This window comes from Nematolebias whitei, chromosome 4 (assembly GCF_014905685.2).
Source record: "Nematolebias whitei isolate Nwh7 chromosome 4, NemWhi1, whole genome shotgun sequence".
Taxonomy (NCBI): domain Eukaryota; kingdom Metazoa; phylum Chordata; class Actinopteri; order Cyprinodontiformes; family Rivulidae; genus Nematolebias; species Nematolebias whitei.
The window spans coordinates 24473291-24495393 of NC_056501.1; the positions used below are offsets into that span (position 1 = coordinate 24473291).

The 22103-nt window shown below is 40.6% G+C and overlaps 1 protein-coding gene across 1 annotated transcript in view; it reads left to right on the forward strand.

The window, feature by feature from the left end:
* The window catches only part of atrx (ATRX chromatin remodeler), a 37605-nt gene that overhangs the window by 9954 nt on the left and 5548 nt on the right, over positions 1–22103 (forward strand). Inside the window, exons 14-30 of the mRNA XM_037675344.1 lie at positions 59–238; positions 1391–1532; positions 1619–1728; positions 2341–2487; positions 2573–2750; positions 3343–3480; positions 3602–3777; positions 3869–3986; positions 5098–5228; positions 5457–5551; positions 5673–5812; positions 5986–6139; positions 6277–6389; positions 7073–7181; positions 7332–7509; positions 8900–9091; positions 19673–19822. Coding sequence (XP_037531272.1) covers positions 59–238; positions 1391–1532; positions 1619–1728; positions 2341–2487; positions 2573–2750; positions 3343–3480; positions 3602–3777; positions 3869–3986; positions 5098–5228; positions 5457–5551; positions 5673–5812; positions 5986–6139; positions 6277–6389; positions 7073–7181; positions 7332–7509; positions 8900–9091; positions 19673–19822 — 2451 coding nt within the window. The remainder of the gene's footprint in view (positions 1–58; positions 239–1390; positions 1533–1618; positions 1729–2340; positions 2488–2572; positions 2751–3342; positions 3481–3601; positions 3778–3868; positions 3987–5097; positions 5229–5456; positions 5552–5672; positions 5813–5985; positions 6140–6276; positions 6390–7072; positions 7182–7331; positions 7510–8899; positions 9092–19672; positions 19823–22103) is intronic.

The following is a 22103-nucleotide window of genomic DNA, read 5'->3' on the forward strand; positions in this document are numbered from 1 at the left end:
ACATTTTTAACCTCGGGGTTAAAGATCAGACAGCAACACTAAATGTTCATTTCCACAGAGCGGAGAGGAAGATGGTGAGGAGGACCCAGATGGGGATGGGCGCAAAGGCCGAAAGAAAATCCGCAAAATCCTGAAGGACAACAGCCTGCGGACAGAGACGAGAGACGCTCTTAAAGAAGAGGAGGATAGGAGGAAACGTATCGCCGAGAGGGAGGCACTCCGGAAGAAACTCCGAGAGGTAAACAGCAAGTGTTTATTATATAAATAGAACGAGCTCCTAACCAGCTTGTCAAGTAATCGGTTAAAGTTTAAATTTAATTCTTTCTTTTTTTTGTCCAGAAAAATGTTAGTTGCGAGTTGTTTTTTTATGTGTATGTAAATATATGTTTATGCTATAACATATCTAGAGGGGAGAAAAAAAATTTGTTTCTAGTGTGGCAAAGCCCTAAATGGATTTTTGTTTTCAGTGTGTAAGAAAAACTTTAAGGAGGCACCTCACACTTGTGTTCACAAATGCACTATTAAACTTGTTAGTCTCGCAACTGCTTAAAACCCTCAGTTTACAACAATTTTCCCCAAAACATTTTTGTATACATGTTTTTGTAGAATTGTTTTAGGAGCAGCATTAAGTATAATTTATAGCCATGGTAAAACGGGGAAAATAATGAATGATTTTATTTATTTTTCAAAGTAAAAGTCTTTATAATATAAGGGACAGTTCATCTCTTTCACAGAGGGTTTTGTTGAAAGGTTATGAACATTTAATATCTTACCTGTTGTAGATGGCTCTTTAAAGGACCTCAGTTTGGAAAATTAATTGAATAAATTAAATATTTCTGACCAGATTGAGCTAATCGCTACTCTTGAGCGGACCACCGACCAAAGTGGGTAGCTGCCGTCTTAAAACAACTCTAATCTGAAAAGTCTTTAGTAGATCACAAGAACACTGTTTTGTAAACCTTTGTTGTTAATTAGGTCACACATGATTATTTAAATACATTTCTAAGGTTATTGGCTGTAGCGCTCCTGGTGCTTCTTGGAGTACTTTCTGACAGAATTTAATATTTCTGCCTAAATAGTCCTGTCGGATTTTAACTCTTATTTTTACAACAGTAAGATTTCCACAGAACGAAGAACCCCCACTGTAAACTATCGATTTCAACTTTATTTTGATTGTACTGATTTTGCTTAGGAATAAGAAAGCAAACACTAAGTTATGTGTTCAAATATTGACATGTCAAAATTTAAAACACACCTTCAGATGAACGGCTGTTTATTTCTGCGTCTCAACGCTCGCATGTTAAATGTTTTTTAGGTAATATTTGAATGACTTTATCTTCAGTAAAGTAATTTTTAATGTTTTTTGTTCTGTTTTGTATTTTGTCTTTAGGTGCTTGTTGTGGATGAAACATCCCAGGTGACTTGTCCCATCACCACCAAGCTGGTGCTGGATGAGGATGAAGAGACCAAAGAGCCGCTGGTGCATGTGCACAGGAACCTCGTCACAAAGCTTAAACCTCACCAGGTTGATGGTAAGTGAACGCCATGGAGAACAAAAAGGCATGACGGATGAACCAAAGGTGATTCAGACTACAGCCTGTTTTCTGTTTTGTTTCAGGGGTTCAGTTTATGTGGGATTGCTGCTGTGAATCTGTGAAGAAGATCAAGAAGTCTCCAGGTTCTGGTTGCATCCTGGCCCACTGTATGGGTCTGGGAAAAACTCTGCAGGTAGGAACTGTTCTAACAAATTTGTAATCCTGTTTGGATTTTACTTGTCCACTAATACTTTTTATTATAGGTTGGTTGGCCCTAAAATTATATCAAATTTAAAAATAAAAAAGCAGCATTGACCATAAATGTGACTGCTGTAGTTCATAATTGTGTTTTTATGAAAGTGATACCAGTGTAGCTGAACAAGTCTAAAGGCTCTCAGGTAGTCGCCCCTCGCTATGTCACAGTTCACTTATTGCAGCTTTGCTGTATGTAGGTTTTTAAACCTGATTTTTTTTTTATTGTGTGTACTGTACATTCATCTCATCGTCATACTTTTCATCAACATCTCTAAAGTGTTTAAGAGCATATGATGTGTTTATAAGAGAGTGGGAATGTCATGATTCATGCCTGTCTGTTCACCACGCCCACCTGCTCCACTGTGATCAGCATAATTCTCACCTGGTGACCGTAGCATTTAAGTGCCAGATTAGCGATTATCATATATACATCGCTTCTACTTCGCAAATTTTTACCTATCGTGGGGGACTCTAGAACGTAACCCTCGCCATATATGAGGTGTCACTGTATCTGTATTTAAGTGTTTGCTGTTCTCATGTTGTCCTGTAGGTGGTGACATTGCTCCATACGTTGCTGCTTTGTGAGAAGCTGGACTTCAGCACAGCTCTAGTGGTTTGTCCCCTGAACACCGTCCTGAACTGGCTCAATGAGTTTGAGAAATGGCAAGAAGGATTAAAGGATGAGGAGAGCTTAGAAGTGAGGAGTTGTTCTGTGAACATTTTGTTCTTTATTTGACACTAGTGTGGCACTCAACATATTGATTTGTGGTGTGCTTTAACAGGTGACAGAGCTGGCTACTGTGAAGAGGCCACAGGACCGAGCGTACGCCCTCAGCAGCTGGCAAGAGTCGGGCGGTGTTATGATCATGGGCTACGAGATGTACCGAAATTTGACGCAGGGTCGGAACATCAAGAGCAAGAAGCTGAAAGAGACGTTTCAGAAAACACTTGTAGATCCAGGTATGGTTGTTGTAAAGTGAGAATATAAACATAATAATTCTCTTTCGTCAGGAGGAGGGACAATTAACGGTTGTGATAAAGGTGTAAAACAGGAACCAGTAAGGGGCAGTGAGAGATGTGTATCTAACAACAAACTTAGGATAGTTATTTTATGATTTAAAAAAACAGGCATTGCATACACATTTCCAGAAGCAGTTCTGTGACTATCCACTTACCATAGTTGTCTAAACAATATTTTTTACCAATGCAAAAAAATCTGTTTAGTTCTCTGTAGTGTCAGGAAGTTGCAGACTTAACATCAGTGTTTAACCATTGAGGCTTTTTTCAGATGCTGTAAAATATTTTTCTTACAGAAATGGTGTTTGTTGTAATCCAAATAATCACATTAAACTAAAGAAAGCCTAAAATTCACTATCAGACAGTCAACTAATTGAACATACTTTACTGGTTCTCGTTGTGGGAAAACTCCTCTTTATATTAGCCTGAGATATATTTCAGTCTTGGTGTTGGCAATGTATTTTAAATATGTGGTATTCATCTATTTTGCCTCTTTGAAACCAACACAAAATTGTCCTTGTGTTCACTCTTTCAGGTCCAGACTTGGTGATCTGTGATGAAGGTCACATCTTGAAGAATGAAGCTTCAGCTGTTTCCAAAGCAATGAATTCCATCAAGACCAGGAGGAGGATTGTGCTGACTGGAACACCTCTACAAAACAACCTTATTGAATGTGAGACATCCTGGTTCCTCTGGATGATATGACATATGAGACAATGATCTCATTTCAATATGAAGTTTTACATGTGTGGGTGTCAGAATCCAAATGTGTGATCTTGGTCTCCTCTTTACAGACCACTGCATGGTGAACTTCATCAAGGAAAACCTTCTTGGGTCGGTTAAGGAGTTCAGAAATCGTTTCATTAATCCAATTCAGAATGGCCAGTGTGCCGACTCCACTTTTCAGGATGTCCGGGTTATGAAGAAGAGGGCTCACATTCTTTATGAGATGCTCGCTGGCTGTGTCCAGGTAAAAATCTTTTAACTTTCTGACTCAACTTCTTTTTGGCCTCCTGTATATCTGCCTCCACAAATAATGCTTTGTTTTTGCTCTCCTTCAGAGAAAAGATTACACAGCACTCACCAAGTTCCTGCCTCCCAAACACGAGTATGTGTTGTCAGTCAGGGTTACTCCGCTCCAGTGTAAACTGTACAGACACTACCTGGAGCACTTCACAGGTGAGAAACACATTTGAACCATGCTCTTTGGAACTTCTGGATGCACAGCTGGCTTTCTAATTTTTCTGTGTGTTAGAAGCAACAGGGCCTCCAGGGGCCACTAGCAAGGATTTTCCAATGTCAAGTCCAATTGTCTTAGCACCAGTTCAGCCTAATGTTGAATTAAAACAAAACTGAATATTATTAGTCGAGGACTGGGCTAAATCCTGACGGAGACCTGTTTCTAATAAAAGTGCTCTTGTTACCTTATGTCATTTCATCACAGACGGTTTTCAGATAAATAGGCTTTTCTGGACTCTTGCTTTTTCAGTGATGTATTGTTAAGTAGTTTAGTGGACTTTCCTGTCAGAATCTGGCCCAGGACGAGTGTGTGTGTGTGTGTGTGTGTGTGTGTGTGTGTATGCACAGAGTGGCAGCTGGCACTGTGCCGCAGGCGGGTTTTAAGCCCACTTTCCCACGTTTCTCCCTAATGAAGAGCTCTGGGAGAGAAGGAACAGAGAGGGTGTGGGATAACAGAGGGGGAGATGTGGGGGCATAAAAAAAGAGAGAAATCTGGAGGGAGAAGGGGCCAGAGGTTTTACACCAAAACCAAAAACAAGGAACAGGAGAGCTGGTATGTGGGGGAAGGACGGGCGGTATGTGCTGTGTCTCATTAGACCAGGTTGTCCACAGTGCTGATGTTGTGGCTGTGGTCAGTCACAGTAGGGGTCTTCAGATTAAAGACCCACCATCAGTGATCGTAGTGGAAACGGCTATGAATGTTAATTTCTTCTGCTTCTTACCTAAAATCAAACATGACCCTTGACCTGTTTTTGAAAGATGTACAGCATTTAAGCATCTGGCAGTGACTTTGACAAACAGCTGATGGAGGAAATTTAGAACTCAAAATCGGCCAACAGGTTTTAATGAAAAGAAAGAATTTAAAATGTAATTTTATTTTACTTTAAATTCATCAAGTTAAGATACCCATATATTTAAATGTTCAGGGAAAAGTTTTATTTCTTTGTCTTCTCCAAAATCATCTGTCTGTACGAAGAGGTTGAGAGCACAGTGTGCTTGAAACGACCACACATCCATCTTCCAGCTTATACTTTTTTCCCCTTGCGTGCAGGTGTGGGGAACGCTTTGGAAGGGGGCCGAGGCCGCGCAGGAACGAAGCTCTTCCAGGATTTCCAGATGCTGAGCAGAATCTGGACCCATCCCTGGTGCCTTCAGCTGGACTACATCAGTAAAGAAAACAGGGTAAGGCTGGAGAAGAAGAGACTAAACCACACAAGGAATACATGAATACAAATCACACACACAGTGGGGAAAACTGTAGTAATGTATTGCTGACAGATCAGGCTATGCTACTCCAGCAGAACTTCAGTCTTAAGGATCATTTGTGCCACCAATGATCCAGCTGTGGATCCTGTTTGGACGACTCGCTGTATGTAACCACACGTCTCACACCAGCGTGTTCCGCTACAGGGTTTCTTTGACGAAGACAGTATGGATGACTTCATCGCCTCAGAAACAGATGAATCCTCCATGAGTTTGACCTCTGAGGACGAAAAGTCAAAAAAGTAAAGACTAATGAACTTTCTCTTTTTGTTTTCTGCTTCAACCATAAATTAACTTCACCTTGTTTCGTATGTGTAACGCTGCCTGACCCTGCCTGCATTCTTTATTCCCCATTTTGAAAAGGAAAAAGAAGCAAGGCAAGGGGAAGAAGAAGGGATCGGATGACTCTGACAGTGATGATGTGGAGGTCATCAAGGAGTGGAACACAAGCTCCCGTGGCAATAAAGAAGGTCGTCGAAACCGAGAAGAGCCTGTTGAGGAATGTAAGTTTGTTCTGCGTTTCCATGCATCGCTGTAGTTTGCCTTTTGATTCAGTTTGCCATCTAGCCTCAAGTTCATTCTAGATTCCTCGATCAAAACAGACTCCGTTACCTGAGGGAGTCCTGTAGGCAGGTTATTGATGAACCTTCTGTCTAAATTTTTGTATCTCCACCAGCTCGGCCGTCTGATTCAGCTCCAGCAAGTCCCCACTCTGCTGACTGGCACAGGGAGTTTGTCACCGAGGCTGACGCGGAGATCGTGGGACACTCTGGAAAGATAACACTCCTCTTTGAGATCCTGCGCATGGCCGAGGAGGTGGAAGATAAAGTGTACGGTTGTGCTCGCAAATCTTTCCTGGCCTTTTACTGCTGTTTTTTATTATATTTTTTTTTAAGAAAAAATGATCACAATGATTATCTTGTAGCTGTAGTTTGGTTACATCAGTGTATCTTTTTTATTTCCTCAGGTTGGTGTTCAGTCAGTCTCTCATTTCTCTTGATCTGATTGAAGATTTCCTAGAGATGTCTTGCAAAATGTCAGAAGACATGGAAGAAAATGATAAACCTTCTCCCTACAAAGGTATATGATAACTTCTGTAAATATTCTGAGAACTTCTCCCAGCATTGTATGTGGTAATATTCAGCAACTATTTGATCATTCTGCTGATTTAATTATTTCAAAGTTTCAGTAATTGCTGACTAAAATTGATAAGCCACATTATAGCGCACATTTATCACCATAAAGTTTGGAGAATGCAGAAATCGTTTCACAAAGATGCAGGTTTTAGTCTTCTCAGACAATCCACATGCAACATGTATTCTCCTACATGTTCTTTACTATCCCTAAACGCACAAACAGGCGCACACATACACATCGCTGTTGTTGTAAGGTCATGTTCCTAATTAAACTCCAGCAGCTGTTTTTGCTTTTATTTTGAAAATGATTAGACCTTGACTTTTTATTCCACAAAAAAAAAGTTTGCTCAAGGGTTTGTAATTTGTAATGAAAAGATCACAGTGCCGTAATTGGAAACATACTGAAATGTTGGTTATGAAGGCTGGTTGGAGGGGGGAGTTGGCCATGTTGAATGCTAAACACAGCTGGCTGTGAACCAACACAGCCATCTATTTGTTGACTGATAATACCCAAACAAAATGTTTTCTTGAGAAGAAAAAGATGCGGCTGATGATGACTTGTGCTGTTAAAAATTTAGCTTAGATGGTGAAAAGCTGTCAAAGCTCTTTAATCTAATTTTTTTTAAGGTGAAGGCAAATGGTTCAGGAACATTGACTATTATCGTCTGGATGGTTCCACCAATGCTCCCACCAGGAAGAAGTGGGCTGAAGAGTTCAATGACACCAGTAACACAAGGTGCGGTGCATTCAACAAATTGAAAAACAAAACTGTGAAATCACATTTAAAAAAGTCAAAATAATGATTTCAAAGACATTTGAAGCAAAAAAAAAAAAAAGTTCCATTTAAAATTCTGAGTATTTCCATCCCCTCTTCTTTCGCCCACAGAGGTCGTTTGTTCCTCATATCGACGCGAGCTGGTTCACTCGGCATCAATCTGGTGGCTGCCAACAGGGTCATCATCTTTGACGCCTCCTGGAACCCCTCGTACGACGTCCAGAGTATCTTCAGAGTTTATCGCTTCGGTCAGGTCAAACCTGTTTACGTCTACAGGTTCCTCGCCCAGGTGAGCTGTTTAACCCCATAAACAATCATTTCTGTGACCAAAGTATAGGTGTAAAAATTTAAAACTTTCAGTCTACCACCAAATGAGAGTGTACAGTAGTCCTTTGTTTATTGCGGGGATCATGTTCCAGACTCCCCGCAATAAGTGAAAATTTGCGAAGTAGCAACATTATATTTATTTTAGTATTTATATCTATATCAAGGCTTTATAAACCCTTCCCACACTCTTGTAATGTTCTAAACTCTTAAACCTATGTCATTTTAACGTACAGTATAGTATATGTAGCTACTTAATTTTACTCACCAGTTAGCAGAACAGCAGCAGCTTGGTTCCATTTCGATGGACCTACCCTGCCGGTTCTGGTCAGTTCTCTGGCTCGAGGTAATGGCGGTGGGCTCCAGAGAGAACGCCTGACGTACGGCGGCACGTCCCTGCTCTGAAGTTGGTCGGCTACCAGCTCTCGGGTTCACCGATGGGTCTGGAGGTCCCGTTCTGTGCTGCCCTTGAGCACTGAAGCACATTTTGGGGAAGGGGACCTTCAGATGGCCAACACAAGACCAAACTGAGTCCAAATCTGGATGACAAAAAGTCCCGGTGTGCTCCAGAGAGTAGCTGGACCTACGGCTGCTCACCCCTGCTCGGAAGTCCTTGTGGGCCAGCTACCAGCTCTTGGGTTCACCAGTGAGTGGAGGTCCGGTTCTGCTCCAGTTCTGTGTGGTTCTCTGAATCCGCTGGGTGCCAAAGTCACTGTAAATGACTGAAATTTCACGGATTAGATCAAAACTTTCCCTCTAGTATTTCAGCAGAAGGCACAGTGTCTTCTGGGCGGGGCACTGTTGGCTTCTGGGAAATGCGGTCCTTATGAGCAGTGATGCAGTGTATGCTTATTGAGAGAAAACTACAAAATGGTGGCGCCTGTCCAAAGTATTTTATTTTTCCCTTAACTTTTTACTGTACAGTATCCAGTACTGTCCCAGTCACGTGAGTAATATTAAAGTTGACAATCGTGTCGTGTGCAATTTATTTATTTATTTTTGTTCAATCTTACTTTGAAAAGCCACGAAAGAGCGAGTCCGTGAAAATCGAACAGCGAAGAAGAGAGGGACTACTGTTCTTAAAAACCTACATTAATCTGTAAAAATTGTTTAGATGGACACAGACTAGATGTTTTAATGTACCAGCTGTCGTCATTGTGATTACTTCACAGTTTGACTCTTAATTTTCCTTTAGTAGGAACCAAATTTTGGTTGTGAGTTGATCAACGTATTGAAGCGATTTGAGTCAGATCTGTTAACATAACTGTTAATCCAAGTTCTTAAATTTTAGTACTCATTTTAGACAAGTTCTTGTTCTTTCCTGTTATTTAATTGTTTAAATGTTTTTCTTTCAGGGTACAATGGAGGAGAAGATTTATGAGCGGCAGGTAACTAAGCAGTCTCTGTCATTCCGGGTTGTGGACCAGCAGCAGATCGAGAGGCACTTTACGATGAACGAGCTGGCTGAGCTGTACACCTTTGAACCCGACACCCTTGACGATCCATCGGGGAAGAAGAGCAAAAAAGCTACACCTGTACTTCCCAAGGTCAGCAAAATATAATCACTGATGAGCTAGACTTTCATTTAGAAGTTATATTTAATGTGACTCCGTTGCTTTGACTGCTCATGAACTCGGACGTCATATTTGAGTGATACATAAAGAAATCGTTTATGAGCTGGGTGAAATGATTAACTTTAGTCGGGGCTTTTTAAGCACCCAAAGAGTCTGATTAGGTTATGTTTGTTCATTTGTTAGCCGTTTTCTGCTCAACCTTTCACCTTTTAAACAAATTTATGGGAACTTGTTGGGAAGTTACATGAGAGTCTGCACACAGTGTTGGCATTTTCTGCTTCCCACTTTCTTACTGGAGTGTTTGCCCTTTTCTGTTTCAAATATAGAGAATTCCTATCAGGGTGCATTACAATGCCTTTTAGGTGTTGGGTTTTTTTCTTTAAAAATGGCACGAAAAACAAGTTTATTTTTCCAAACTTGCAGAGAATAGCATGTTCTGTCTTTAGAAATTTATAGTGTTACTAAACTGTTAGTACTTGTGAGCTGCATTTTTCTGATTCTCCTTTCACTTCTCATGTTGATGCAGGTGTTTTGTCACTATTTTGTCCCTCTGGGGTTTAATAAGAACCCACAACCCTTACATGGGCCATCCAGCCCTTCACAGCTGCAAAGATCTGTCTGTTTACTGTTATTTACTAAATACACTCCTTATTGATACATTGCTGCTTCTCTGCTATAAACTTGCACTCTATTTTTTTTTTCCTTCATTCATTTTTTTATGTCTTTTACTTCTCTGAAGATCTTTTTCCTACACCCTTCCAGTCGTATTTGGGTTTATTAATTTATTTTGCTTAAGTGGTTCTACCTCTTTGTTTTGGTTTAACCTGGGTTACTTTGCAGGAAACTGTAAACAAAATGGATAAAGGAAACATTATATGCAGCTTGCTTTTCTCTGAATGGACAGTTAAAGGCTTTTCAGTCTATTTTTATAGGGAATCAGTTTTTCTATTGCCCTGTAAAACAGTTTTCTTTTACAAATCTCTCCACAAATTTGCTGTAGCTGTTCCATCTTTATGGTTTTCTTAATACTTAACCTTGTTATAGCTGTACGAACCCCAGAAACATTTTCATGATGTGCACAAGTGTATTTACATTCATTTGTGCTTCCACGTCTTCATGTACGATGTTTCTGATTGTGAGCCTTCATCAAGCTTTTCCACATTGACATTCACCCCAGTTTACCATTACCGTTTTTTTGTTTGAACATTTAGTTGTAATTTCCTGCTTCTTCCAGTGTTAAACAAGTCAGAGGTGTGAATTTTTGTAGTTTTTATCATTTAATTTTAATTCAGCTCACCGGTCAGTGATTGAATGCACCAGAAAATCAAATTTAAATACTGGTATATATTTTTTATTAATACATTTTATAAATTTTTTATTGTTTTTACCCGCTTCTTCCTCTTCGGATCACGGGGGTCACGGTTGTCCGTCTTGCCCATGTCCAGCAGTCACTGTGCAAGAGGCGGGGGAGACACCCTGGACAGGTCTCCAGTCCATCACAGGGACACATAGAGACAAACAACCATTCACTCTCTCACACCTAGGGACAATTTAGAGTTAACAATCAGCCTAACATGCATGTTTTTGGTCTGTGGGAGGAAACTGGAGTACCCGGAGAAAACCCACACATGCACAGAGAGAACATGCAAACTCCACCAAGAAAGGCCCCGGACCGGGATTTGATCCAGCAACCTAATCACTGAGGCGGCAGCTCTACCAACTGAGTCACCATGTCGCCCACATTCATACACTGATGGGACACACATTGGAAGCAATGAGGGTTCAGTGTCTTGCCCAGGGACACTTCAACATGTGACTGTTGGAATAGAAGGGAATCGGCTTGTTTTTAGTGCATTAGTAATTAATCTCATTAATGTTTAAGCTTAACAACAGTACATCTGTGCTATAATCCAAACAAAAATGTTACGACTATGCATCAAGCAACAGTAAATTTAGTTTAGGGCGTCCAGAGTATACTCGCCTGTTTTTTTTTATATATTCATAGAGTAAAAGTACTCCCAAAGTTGATGTAATGTGCATCATATTTAATATTTTGCTGTGCATATTTTTAACCTCTGCCTCTCACTAAATCATAATTGTAGGCTTTTTAATTAATATTATTATTTTAGATTTGATTAAGTCGATTAGAACTTTATTGATATCTTGGGAAGATTCCTTCAGGGAAATTAAAAAACTTTTTTTAACCTCAAATAAAGATTTTCTCTGGAGATTCTACATTGACAGCCCACATTTTGGGGGCAAAACTACTTCTGGTTTTTGTACATTTAAGGTCTAACTTTGACATGACTGGACATCGTCCTGCTGGTAGTATTTGCCTCTTCTTATTCCTCTAATCTAGAAGAAGCATAGTGATAGAAAGAAACCGATATTAGGAGAGAACATTGGCTCATTGAGCTGCAGAATGTTAGTCTTATAATTCTTAATGGGCCTAGTGACATTTATGTGACATGATTTTAAAGACAGAGGGGCTGATGAGTCCTTGAACAGGCTGCCCTGTTGTGGTCAGTCGGGTAACTATAATGTGGCAGCAGGACTGAAGTACAATGGAAGGAATTTGCCGTCTGGAATAATGGGAAGATGAGTCAGACACCCTCCATCACTTTCTGCCAAAAAGGCTCTACACAGAAGGAGAAAAGTATTTGAGCCTCAGCAGATGGAGATCTGTACTTTCCTCAACTCTTCGTGCTGGGAAAATGTGGTGTTCTCCGCTGGAAAGGTCAGATTCAGGCTTGTTTGAAGAAAAAGGGCATTTGTCTGCTGTGGTTATTTCAGCAGCTGTTATCCAACCTTTAAAAACCAAATCGTCCTCTCCTCTTCTTTACTCATGTTCCCTCTCCCACCACCATTACCCCACGGCATCCTTTTCCCGCCATCTTCAAGAGCATCTGTTGTTATGACTTGGCACTTTACAGACTTTGAACATTTTCTGGCATTTTTTTTTCTCCCCCTCTCCTGCCTCTGGCCTTCCCTGCATGATGAAGGGTCATTATTTTAAACCCCCTCTTAAACACGTCTTGCTGCTCTTCAGAAAATCTAATTGGAGACAAAGGAAGCAAGCGCACTTCCCCTTAATGACAAAGAAGGTCCTTGTAGCCCAGACATGAGGTTTTGACAATCCTACCCACCCACTCTGAGATATTCTTCCCTTCTCCCTCTTAATCAGAGTTGTCTTTCTTTACCTGACATGCTTCCACATGCACTGTAGGAAGTTCAGAGGTGGATTTTGGAGTATTATTTTAATACAGATTTACAACTTTCTCTGAGAATGTTGCTGCATTGTGTTGTCTTGGAGGTCTGCATGCCCCTGTGTACTTGCTCTCAGCAGGCGATGGCTGCAGTGGTCATTAAGCCCTGGCAGGAACGCTTAAATGCTGCGGGCAGGCTGTACGCAAGCCTTGCTTTAGACAGATGCAGACTGCAGCAATAAACCACACCATGCCTGTCTCATTATGGGTAGGAAGTCACTTTGACCTTAAAGGAAAAATCCTCCCTTAAATACCTTTTCAGCTATACATCAGTGATCAATGGATCACAGGAGTTGTTTTGTGATGACGGTGTTATAAATTAATTCTTGGTTGTAGCAACTCTCGACATACCCTCCCAGTATCTGCTTGGTGAAATGGTTTCTTTTACGTCTGAGAGTGTTTTTTTGTTTTTTGCCCAGCTCCTCACAGTGCATGCCTGATCTTGTTGGCTGCAGGTGGAGAGAGCACTAATGATAGCAGCAGCAAAGAACAGTTGTTGTAGGTGAGAAAAAGCAAGAGGCATCGTTGACCCTTGATTGCAACACTCTGGTCCTTTGAAAATATCTGGAGACACTGGCGTAGCTAAAGAAAAACTTGCTCATGTTGAATTACTTTTACAGCTTCTGCTACGTTTCTTAAAGACCAGCACAGAAAACATTTGCACAGTCAGTGCTTTGTTTTTTGTAGATTGTGTCAGTGAGCTGAAAATTCACTTTCATGAACCAGTAACAAAACAAGCATTCAGATTTTTAAAGGCTTTTTAATTCTGTTGGAAAGAAAATGTAATGAGTTGGTCTTGAGGTGATATAATATTGTGTAGGAAAAAACTAGAGTTTAAGTGCTTTTCTCTAAAGTAAAATATAATGTTAATGTTTTCTATGTCGTATCTAGCAGTCTGTCAAATTGTCTCGCATGTTAGGAAAAAAAATAGGAGGTTGAGTTACATGACTACAATCTTTTAATCTAAGATTTAGCTAAATTAAACACACGCCTTTCGAACAGTCTAAAGCAGTCTAACATAAAAGATTAAATTAACTTTGATAAGAATTGATTAAAGTTGTCATTTACTTTGCCGTTGCTTTTAGGAATTTTTTTTGTTTTGCAAGTAAATCAGAAGAATCTACCTCCCCACTCCTGAACTTCATTTACCTCTTAAAGTTTTTAAAGAACCATGACAGTTTTTAAAAATTCCCCGTCTTGTTAAGTCCTCCTGAATCCTTCCTGATCTACCAGCAGCTCCAGCTGTCTGCCCCCACCCCACCCCCAACATGGCTGCTAGCTGAGGCTTGTTTTATAACGATTTGTTATTTTTATTGTCTTTTTAAGGCCTTTGTGACATGCATGATTTTGTTTCTTTCTTAACTGACTGACAGGTGGATAATCCGTTCACCAATTGTAGAGCCTGGAGGGTGTGAAGGCAATGTGGCACAGGAGTGGGGGTGTCCATTTGATGCTGGCAACAGCACTCAGATTTCAGAGCATTTCTGGAAAGAAACTGTTAATAGCCCGCCAGTAGAGTTGTGTGTGTATCGCTGGAGTGCAGCTGGTGGACGGGGAGTTTTGTCTGGCTATGTTTAGGTATTAGAGATATCTCAGGCGCTCGCATTCCTGCTGTTGGGATCCTGTCTTGGCCCCCGTGGTTGCTATGGTTAATGCACCTGTGCGTCAGAAGGAGTTTCTTGCAGACACGGCCATTTGAATTCATTCAAACACTCTGAAGCAACTTTAGAAAGTTGTTGCTTCAATCAAACAGCTGAGAATTTGTCACTTTGCTTCCTCGAGGTTTATTTTACTCTTGAGTCGTCTTTTTCTTCCCTCGGTAAACTGCAGGGTCCCCCTCCCAATCAAATCTTTGTTGTTTCTTCCAGATTTTTGTCAGTTTTTGTCTTTTATCATTGTTCTTAATTGCTCCGGTGTTTCTAAATTAAGCTTCATTTTTAATACAGTGTTGGAAATAAAACTAAATTAAACTTCCTGTAGATGGTTAGTGCATTATCTAGACAGTAAATGTTTTTTTTTTAAACAAAGTAAATTGAGGTAATGTGGTTGGTAAATGGTAAATGGACTGTACCGGTACTTGTATAGCGCTTTTTTACCTGTTCAAGATACACAAAGCTCTCTACACTACAATCTGTGCCCTCATTTACCCATTCATACAGCACTCTACTAGATCTGTACAAATAATAATCAGTGCTTTATCACATTCATACACTGATGGGACACACATTGGAGGCAATGAGGGGTTCAGTTTCTTGCCCAGGGGCACTTCAGCGTGTGTCTGTTGGTGGAATTGAACCTCCAACTATTGCATTGGAGGATGACTGCTCTAACTACTCAGCCAGAGCCGCCCGTTGGGAATGTTCTTAATTTGAGAAAGTATCTGATAACGGATAAAAAAAAAAAGGTCCTGCCAGGCAGCGTTTTATTGCATCATTCCTTTTACAGACAAGCGGCACCTTCAATCTGTTGATGAAGCAAACGTTAGATGTTTGTGCCAAGTTGTAAAGTTTACATGAGGCCTCTCTTGTGTTGACTCCCAAGTTTTTGTTTCTCTAATGTGAGAGTTGCAGAGTTTAAAACCCATTTCACGTCATTCCTGAGCTGCTGGCAGGCATTATCATATTCTCCACATGTACAAGAATTTGAGTTAAGGGTGATGTAAATTGTTCTCTTCATGAAGGTAAAACTTTTATTTTCTTCATTTTAACCCAAGAACTGTTGCAGCTTCTGAAGACATGACACTTTTATACAAAAGGAAACACTTTTGTCTTCTAAACCAGTGTTCTTCAAACACTGTGCCACGGCACACTACCAGGTGTGCCGTGGGAAATTAGTCAATTTCACCTAATTGGTCTAAAAAAACCCTTTTTGAAAACTAATTATTATCTGCAAATAATATGCCATTGTCGAGTGTCTTTGCTGTCTAGTGAATGCAGAGTAATCATGCCTTCCATATCATTTTCATCTTTGTGTGAGGAAATGGGAGCAGAGCATAAAGCCTTGCTGTTTCATATGGAGGTCCGATGGTTGTTGCGCTGCAAGGTGCAGGCCTGTGTGTTTGAGCTGCGGGAGGAACTTGAAGTGTTTCTGACAAATGAGGGGTCTGATTATGCAATGCGCTATGATGAATGGTGTGCTAGGCTGGCATCAGTGGCGATTTTAGCTACTTTTTAGCTCAAGCATCCCTAAATTTTAATTCAGCACCCCTGAAAATAAAATGAAAATAAACCAGCATTACAATTTTGTAAGGAAGCTTAGTTCTCAAACCTTAGATCCACCAAAATAGTGAATAAATATGGAATAAATGATGACTCAAACGGGCCAGAAAAATATGGTGACTTTTTTTCTTTTTTTTTTTGCATGAATCAGATCCTCAATGTCACCTAAATCCAGTAAGCTCATCAGCAACTGACAAATCGGTGACATCAATTTGTCCTGAAGTGAAACTCCCCTTACCTGCAGACGGTGGGGAGGGGGGGGGGGGTGTGTGTGTGTGTGAGAAAAACCGATTCTACTCACTAAAAAAGAAAGAAGAAGAAATTCTAAAGCATGCAATAAAGGTACAAAATAAAGTACCAAAAAGTGAAAAAGAAATAGAATTCATCCATCCATCCATTATCTTTACCCTCTTCTTCCATTTTGGGTCACGAGGGTCGCCGGTGCCCATGTCCAGCAATCACTGTGCAAGGGGCAGGGTACACCCTGGACAGGTCGCAAGTCCGTCACAGACAATAAACAATAAAATGCAATTAAAATAAATAATTAAAATAAATAAGTAGTGTTATAAAACAAGGTAAAATACTACAAACGAGAACACATTTGCTTTGATTTGTCTATTGACCTTATCAAATGTTTAAAATTTCTTACAGAAATCAAAGTAGACAGCTGCTTACTATTTACAAGAAATATAGTCAACAACAACACGGTAGAATATAAATATACAAGTAGGCTGAATATGTATAAATAAGTTTTTCACAGGTAGTAATATTAGCTTAATATTAGCTTATTGTTGTGCTATTAACTCTAAAATAGTTATTGAATCAAGTGTTTACATAAGTAGGTAAACGTAGATGTTTAACAACCAATTAAAATACACCAGAATGCAGGAAATGACATCTACTTTATCCAAAATTTTCTGGGGGAGGACCCCACCCCACACCATTCATTCAAACTTTATTTAGACAGATTAATCCCACTGAGCCTCTAGGACCCATTGTCCCCCACCACTACCACCATTGTCTCCCCACACACACATTACAAATGCATCTGATGCCAATGGACACCGCTTTGTTCAAGCCAAGAGCTACCATCAGCTCTGGGGGCTGAGCACCCTAAAAATGCCAGAGTTTAATTTTTTTTTTTTTTACATTTTTGGTTATTTGTGTGCCTTGATATTCTTTCAATGACAAAATGTACCTTGGCTCAAAAAAGGTTGAAAAACACTGTTCTAATCCAAGAATATGAACGTCATCTCTACATCTAAACAGCATACAGTAGTCCCTCGTTTATCACAAGTTCAAGTAAACTTTATTGTTATTCTCATGTGGTACATGAGATGGAACAAAATTATGTCCACAAGTAGTAGTAATAGTAGTAGTTAAGTAGTATTTTATTTTAGTATTTATATACAGTATAAAGGCTTTATAAACCCTTCCCACACTCTTGCAATGTTATAAACTCTTAAACCTCCATCATTTTAACAACATGCATACAGTACTGTATATGTAGCTACTAAATTTTACTTGCTAGCTTTGCAGAACAGCAGCAGCTCTTTGTTCCGGTCCGACTTGGTTCGCTTCTGCAGAACTATCATGCAGCGATGAAGCCCACATATCAGTCTTCTAAACTCTTAAACCTACTAATTTTAACAACAAACTTCTATGTAGCTACTACATTTTACTTACAAGGGCTCTGCAGAACAACAGCAGCTCGGTTCTTCTGTCTGACCCAATAGATAAACGTCCCGGTGCAGCATGATGAAGCCCCATCCAGCTTGATGTGTGCGTGCTGCTGCTCCAGGAAGTACACTCAGCACGCAAGGCTGCCCAGGATTTAGTCCACCACCTCTGGCCCGGTCCGGACCAGCATTGTGTGACCAGAACCAGGCTGAACTCTGCAGCTGTCTGTCGCCTGCAGCTCCCAGGATTCGGGTCACACTGAGTCCAGATCAGCTGCAGCCCAGCTACTCACCAGTGAAGATACAACTTGAAGGATGAGTTCATCTTCAGGATTATTTGTGACTTTCCTGCCAGTCCTGTGAGCTTATCCTTACAGAACTTCTGACTTTGCATCGCAAAACTTTCCCTCCATTTGCAGAAAGCAGCAATTGGATGCTGTGTTGACTTCTGGGAAGTGAACTGATGGTTTCTAGGTAACGTAGTTCTTGAGAATGGCAAAACAGTGTAGGCTTAATGAAAGAAAACTACAAAATGGTGACGCTTTTTTTTGGGTGGTGGTGGTGGGGGGGTATTATGTACAGTACTGTATCTACACAAACCGCCATAGAGCGAGTACACGAAAGTTGAACCACGAAGTAGGGAGGGACTACTGTATTCTGAATTGCCAAATGTGAACTTTTTAAAAATACAAGTGAAGTAGAGCGATTTAGCACCTTTTTTCTCTCGGTGCACAACTGTCAAGCCAGCCTCATTTCCTCCAGCAGTGGAGGAAATGGATAGGCTTCACCATGCGTGTTCATGAGGATGACAATAGTGTAGGTCGGGTTACCTACAATCATTAGTGCTGCCTCAGGACTCACAGAAAGCTCCAGGGCATAAGATGGACCGGACCACCCCAGAGCCATCGCTGAGGGGGATTACTTGGGTATCCTAGAATGCACTATTTACCAGTGGGAGCATCTGTATTGTCATTTGACCTGCAGCTTCACTGACCTGTTACCCAGTTAACTTTCAGAGACGCTCTTCTTTCATTCCTTTGAATGAAAAACACGTTCTACTTCCTGAAAAGTTTCTCACTTTTTTGTGTCTCTCAAAAACTGTAGCAGTAAATGAGACCAGACGTAGCTAAAAGTGGACCTTTTCAGACGAGTACAGACTGAAGCAGACTTCAAGAGAAATGACTGTAAGGATTGTTTCCGTTTTAATTTCTTTGTCTTATATCCCTGTCCTCTAAGCTCAAACTCAGATCAAAGTTTTGATAATTTGTGATGGGTAAAGATGCACCAGAGATAGATATTTTTCTCCACGTCTGATCACCATTTGGATAACTTTTTAGTTGAGCAAAAGACTAGTGGATTCCTGTTGCCAGCTGATTAACTGGTGCTTCCCTGGTGACAAATGCCCTGATTTACCTGCAAGTTTCTGTAGACTGCTACAGCTGAGTTAATTTGTTTGTTAGATAGTGCAGTCAAAGTGATACACATTACGTCTTTACAAGTGTTTGCATTGACTTCAGCTGTTGTGACCTTCTGTTCACCTTTTCTGGTAGAACAAGCCATAACAAGTCCCTTTTTTCTAAGTTTTGCCAACAGACTCCATTGTGCTTTTATGTCCTAATTGGAGGGTAAAGTAGCAGTCGAATCGCTCGCTGTGCTGTGCTTCGAAATGTTTGGTTGCTCAGGGGTGGCCCAGTTTTGTCCTGATTGAGAGTGATGGCCAGGAAACGTAAACATATGTCACTGAGGAGCACAAGTCTTAGAGGCTACAGTGTGTGCTGGTGAGAAGCTCTACACAGATAACTCGTGGAGCTTTTGTGCCGATCGCTCCCCTCCCTTTGATGGATCCAGTTTCACTCAGTCCAGTCTGGTGTTTATTTAACGTTTATTCACTACAGGTTTGCAATCAATGCTTAATTTCATGGTTTGATGTTTCAGTTTATTTTTTTTCTTCTCCTAATCCCAATAGCATTCATTTTTTTAATATTACATTCACACACATTATCTCTAATCAAAGTGAGACACAGAAAAAAGTAGACCCCCTCTTTGAATGGGTCTGTGTGGAGGTAAATTAGACAACTTGATGTTTCCAGAGTTCCAGTCAGAAGTAAAGCTGCATTGAGGCAAAGAAAAAGAAAAGTAAATGTGATGGGGAGAGAATAATTTGAATCGTATGTAAACCGAACCTGTCCAGACCCTTAATTTTACTTATGTCTTGTTTTCAATAACTGTGCAGGCATGGAAACCAGATTTGTGTATTCATTTATTTTGTGTCTGGAGATGACTGGGCAGATGTTTTTTTTTTTTTGTTTGTTTTTTTTTAACCTTAGTCATTGCCATGTTTGAATTAGACACGACTACAATGAAGACATGTGATCTTGTTTTGTTCTGTAGGATCCCATCCTAGCTGAGATGCTGCAGAACAATAAGGACCAGATTGTGTGCTATCATGAACACGACTCCCTGCTGGACCACAAGGAGGAGGAAGCCCTCAGTGAGGAGGATCGCAAAGCTGCGTGGGCCGAGTACGAAGCAGAGAAAAAGGTAGGCGAGGAGGAAAAACACATACAGGGACATTATTGTAAAACAGAGGCAGATCCTCTGGAATGGAAAAAAAACCCCCACCAACACAGGTAGGCCTCATGTCAATCATCCTCTAAAAGTTCAACATCAAAGAGCAAGGTGAGCTGAGTGAGGCCCTACTTTTTTTGTGAAGATTGATGAGAGACTGTAGCATCTGTCATCACCTACAGTGAGCAGATGACAGAAGCTAATACTCAGCTTTTTTTTCTTCTTCTCCCATTGATGGTCAGTTTGGCCAAGCATCGGGTTTTTCCTCAGCAACACAAATCTCTGAAGCTGCCCAGGCAGCGCCAGTTCTACTTACTGTAAGCATGTGGGTTCACAGAAGGTTAGGAACTCCTCCTGCACTCACACACTCATTCCCCACCTTTCCCCTCTCCTTTCTTGTGGGGCAATTAGTGGGGTTTATTTGGAGAAGTGTATGGAGGGGGGTTATGTTGTAAGAAAGCAAGAGCAAGTTTCCTCTGTCCCCTTGTAATCCTAGATTCTAATTCAACCTAATGATTATTTTTCCAACACACTCTCCCTCCTCTGCTGTGTGTCCTTGTTCCTCTAAACTCTTCTGCGTGTCAGGAGAACCCAGGGTTCCCAGTCGCAGGGATAACAGTGAGAAGGACCTGTTTTATGTTTGCATTGCTGCAGTTTCTCCCACAGTAAAGATGCAGAAACTGATAAGTCATCCAAAATGAGGCTGAATAAGTGTTTGGCTTTGAAAGTGACTATCTGAAAGCATTTCAACTTTGTCCAATTCCTTTACAACCTTGTCTGTGGTGGCAAAGAAACTACCTGAGTACCGTAATTCTCTGACTTTAGAACGCACCTGTCTCTAAGCCGCACTTATTAAATATAAGATGAATCTTATTTTTGTACACAAATAAGACGCTACGGTTATTAAGATGCGGACATCCACCGTTCATCGTCGCTACCTGTACCCGCGGTTTGTTCAGGCTATGTGCAGCTTCCTTGTAGTACAAGAATCAGCCAGCAGATGGTGTTTCACAGATTATAGCTTGCTTTCAACGATCGTCTTCATGTCTGACTCATGGGTACAACCATTATACCTTCAAAATGAACACAATAATCTGAATTTATTTTAAAATTATTTACCGGTAAAACCCAGTCTTATCTAGGTCATGTGACCAAAAGTCAAATGGTGCCAGTAGAATGCGGTAAATATTCATTAAATTAATACCATTTGTTTTTATTGGTAAACACTTTTGTTAACAACTGCCGTTCTTAAATGTATTTTCTAAATAAATTTGATGTGATTTCTGCTGAGGAAAGAGCTCATATGAGCAGGACGAGGGAAGAGCCCCTCCCTCTCCGACGTCTCTGCAGTTCTGTTTAATGCCCCTGTTTAAGCTTAAATGAGATACTGGTATTAAACACATATTTACCTTACACGGAAAGATTTTTAAAAAACTTTAATTTAAATAGGTCTGGACTGACTGCTTTAAAAATAAATCGGTGACAACTTCTCCACCGCTGTGCTCTCATGACCAAAGGGGAGGGGGAAAGACTCCTTTCCGTTTCTCCGCTTCGTGTTCGGATGTGACTTTAAAATGAGATCACGGTTTTTAAATGCATATTCACCGACACAGAAAAATGTCACACAGAAAGAATTTAAAAACTTTTATTAAAACGTGCCAGACTTGACTTCCGCGTCTCAAATCCTGTCCATCGACACATTTATGCAGCTTCCAGGCAGCAGCTCTGTCCTCCTCTTCAGCCGATCACTTAACATCGTAAGCGCCATAAGAAATTCTCCGTGCATTTTCCATTATCGCTGAACAAATGAACAGGTCTGCATGAAGCGCAAAATCCGGTAACACGGGAACTATCTGAAGAAATTAATGTGCATTTATCTTGGGTGGGGGGGGGTCATGAGTACCTCATTGGTCATTCAGGTTAGACTTCTGGTCACATGATGACAGAGTGGGTGGAGTTATGGTTGGATATTTGAAACCACGAGCAAGAGTCGTACATCTGATTACCTGAGGGCATTCTGTCTTTGTCGTTAATGCTTGTTCCCATGAGGGGTGAGGCACTGGGAGCTCCCAGCTCTGTCAAAGGAAAATGTTAGTCGGTGTCAGGAAACTACCGACAGACTGCTGGAATTTCAAAATAAAATATAAAAATTATGAAAATTATGAACAAAAATACATAAACAAGATGTTTCTGCATATAAACCGCGAGGTACAAAGTGTGAGACAAAAGCAGCGGCTTATACAACAACATTTAC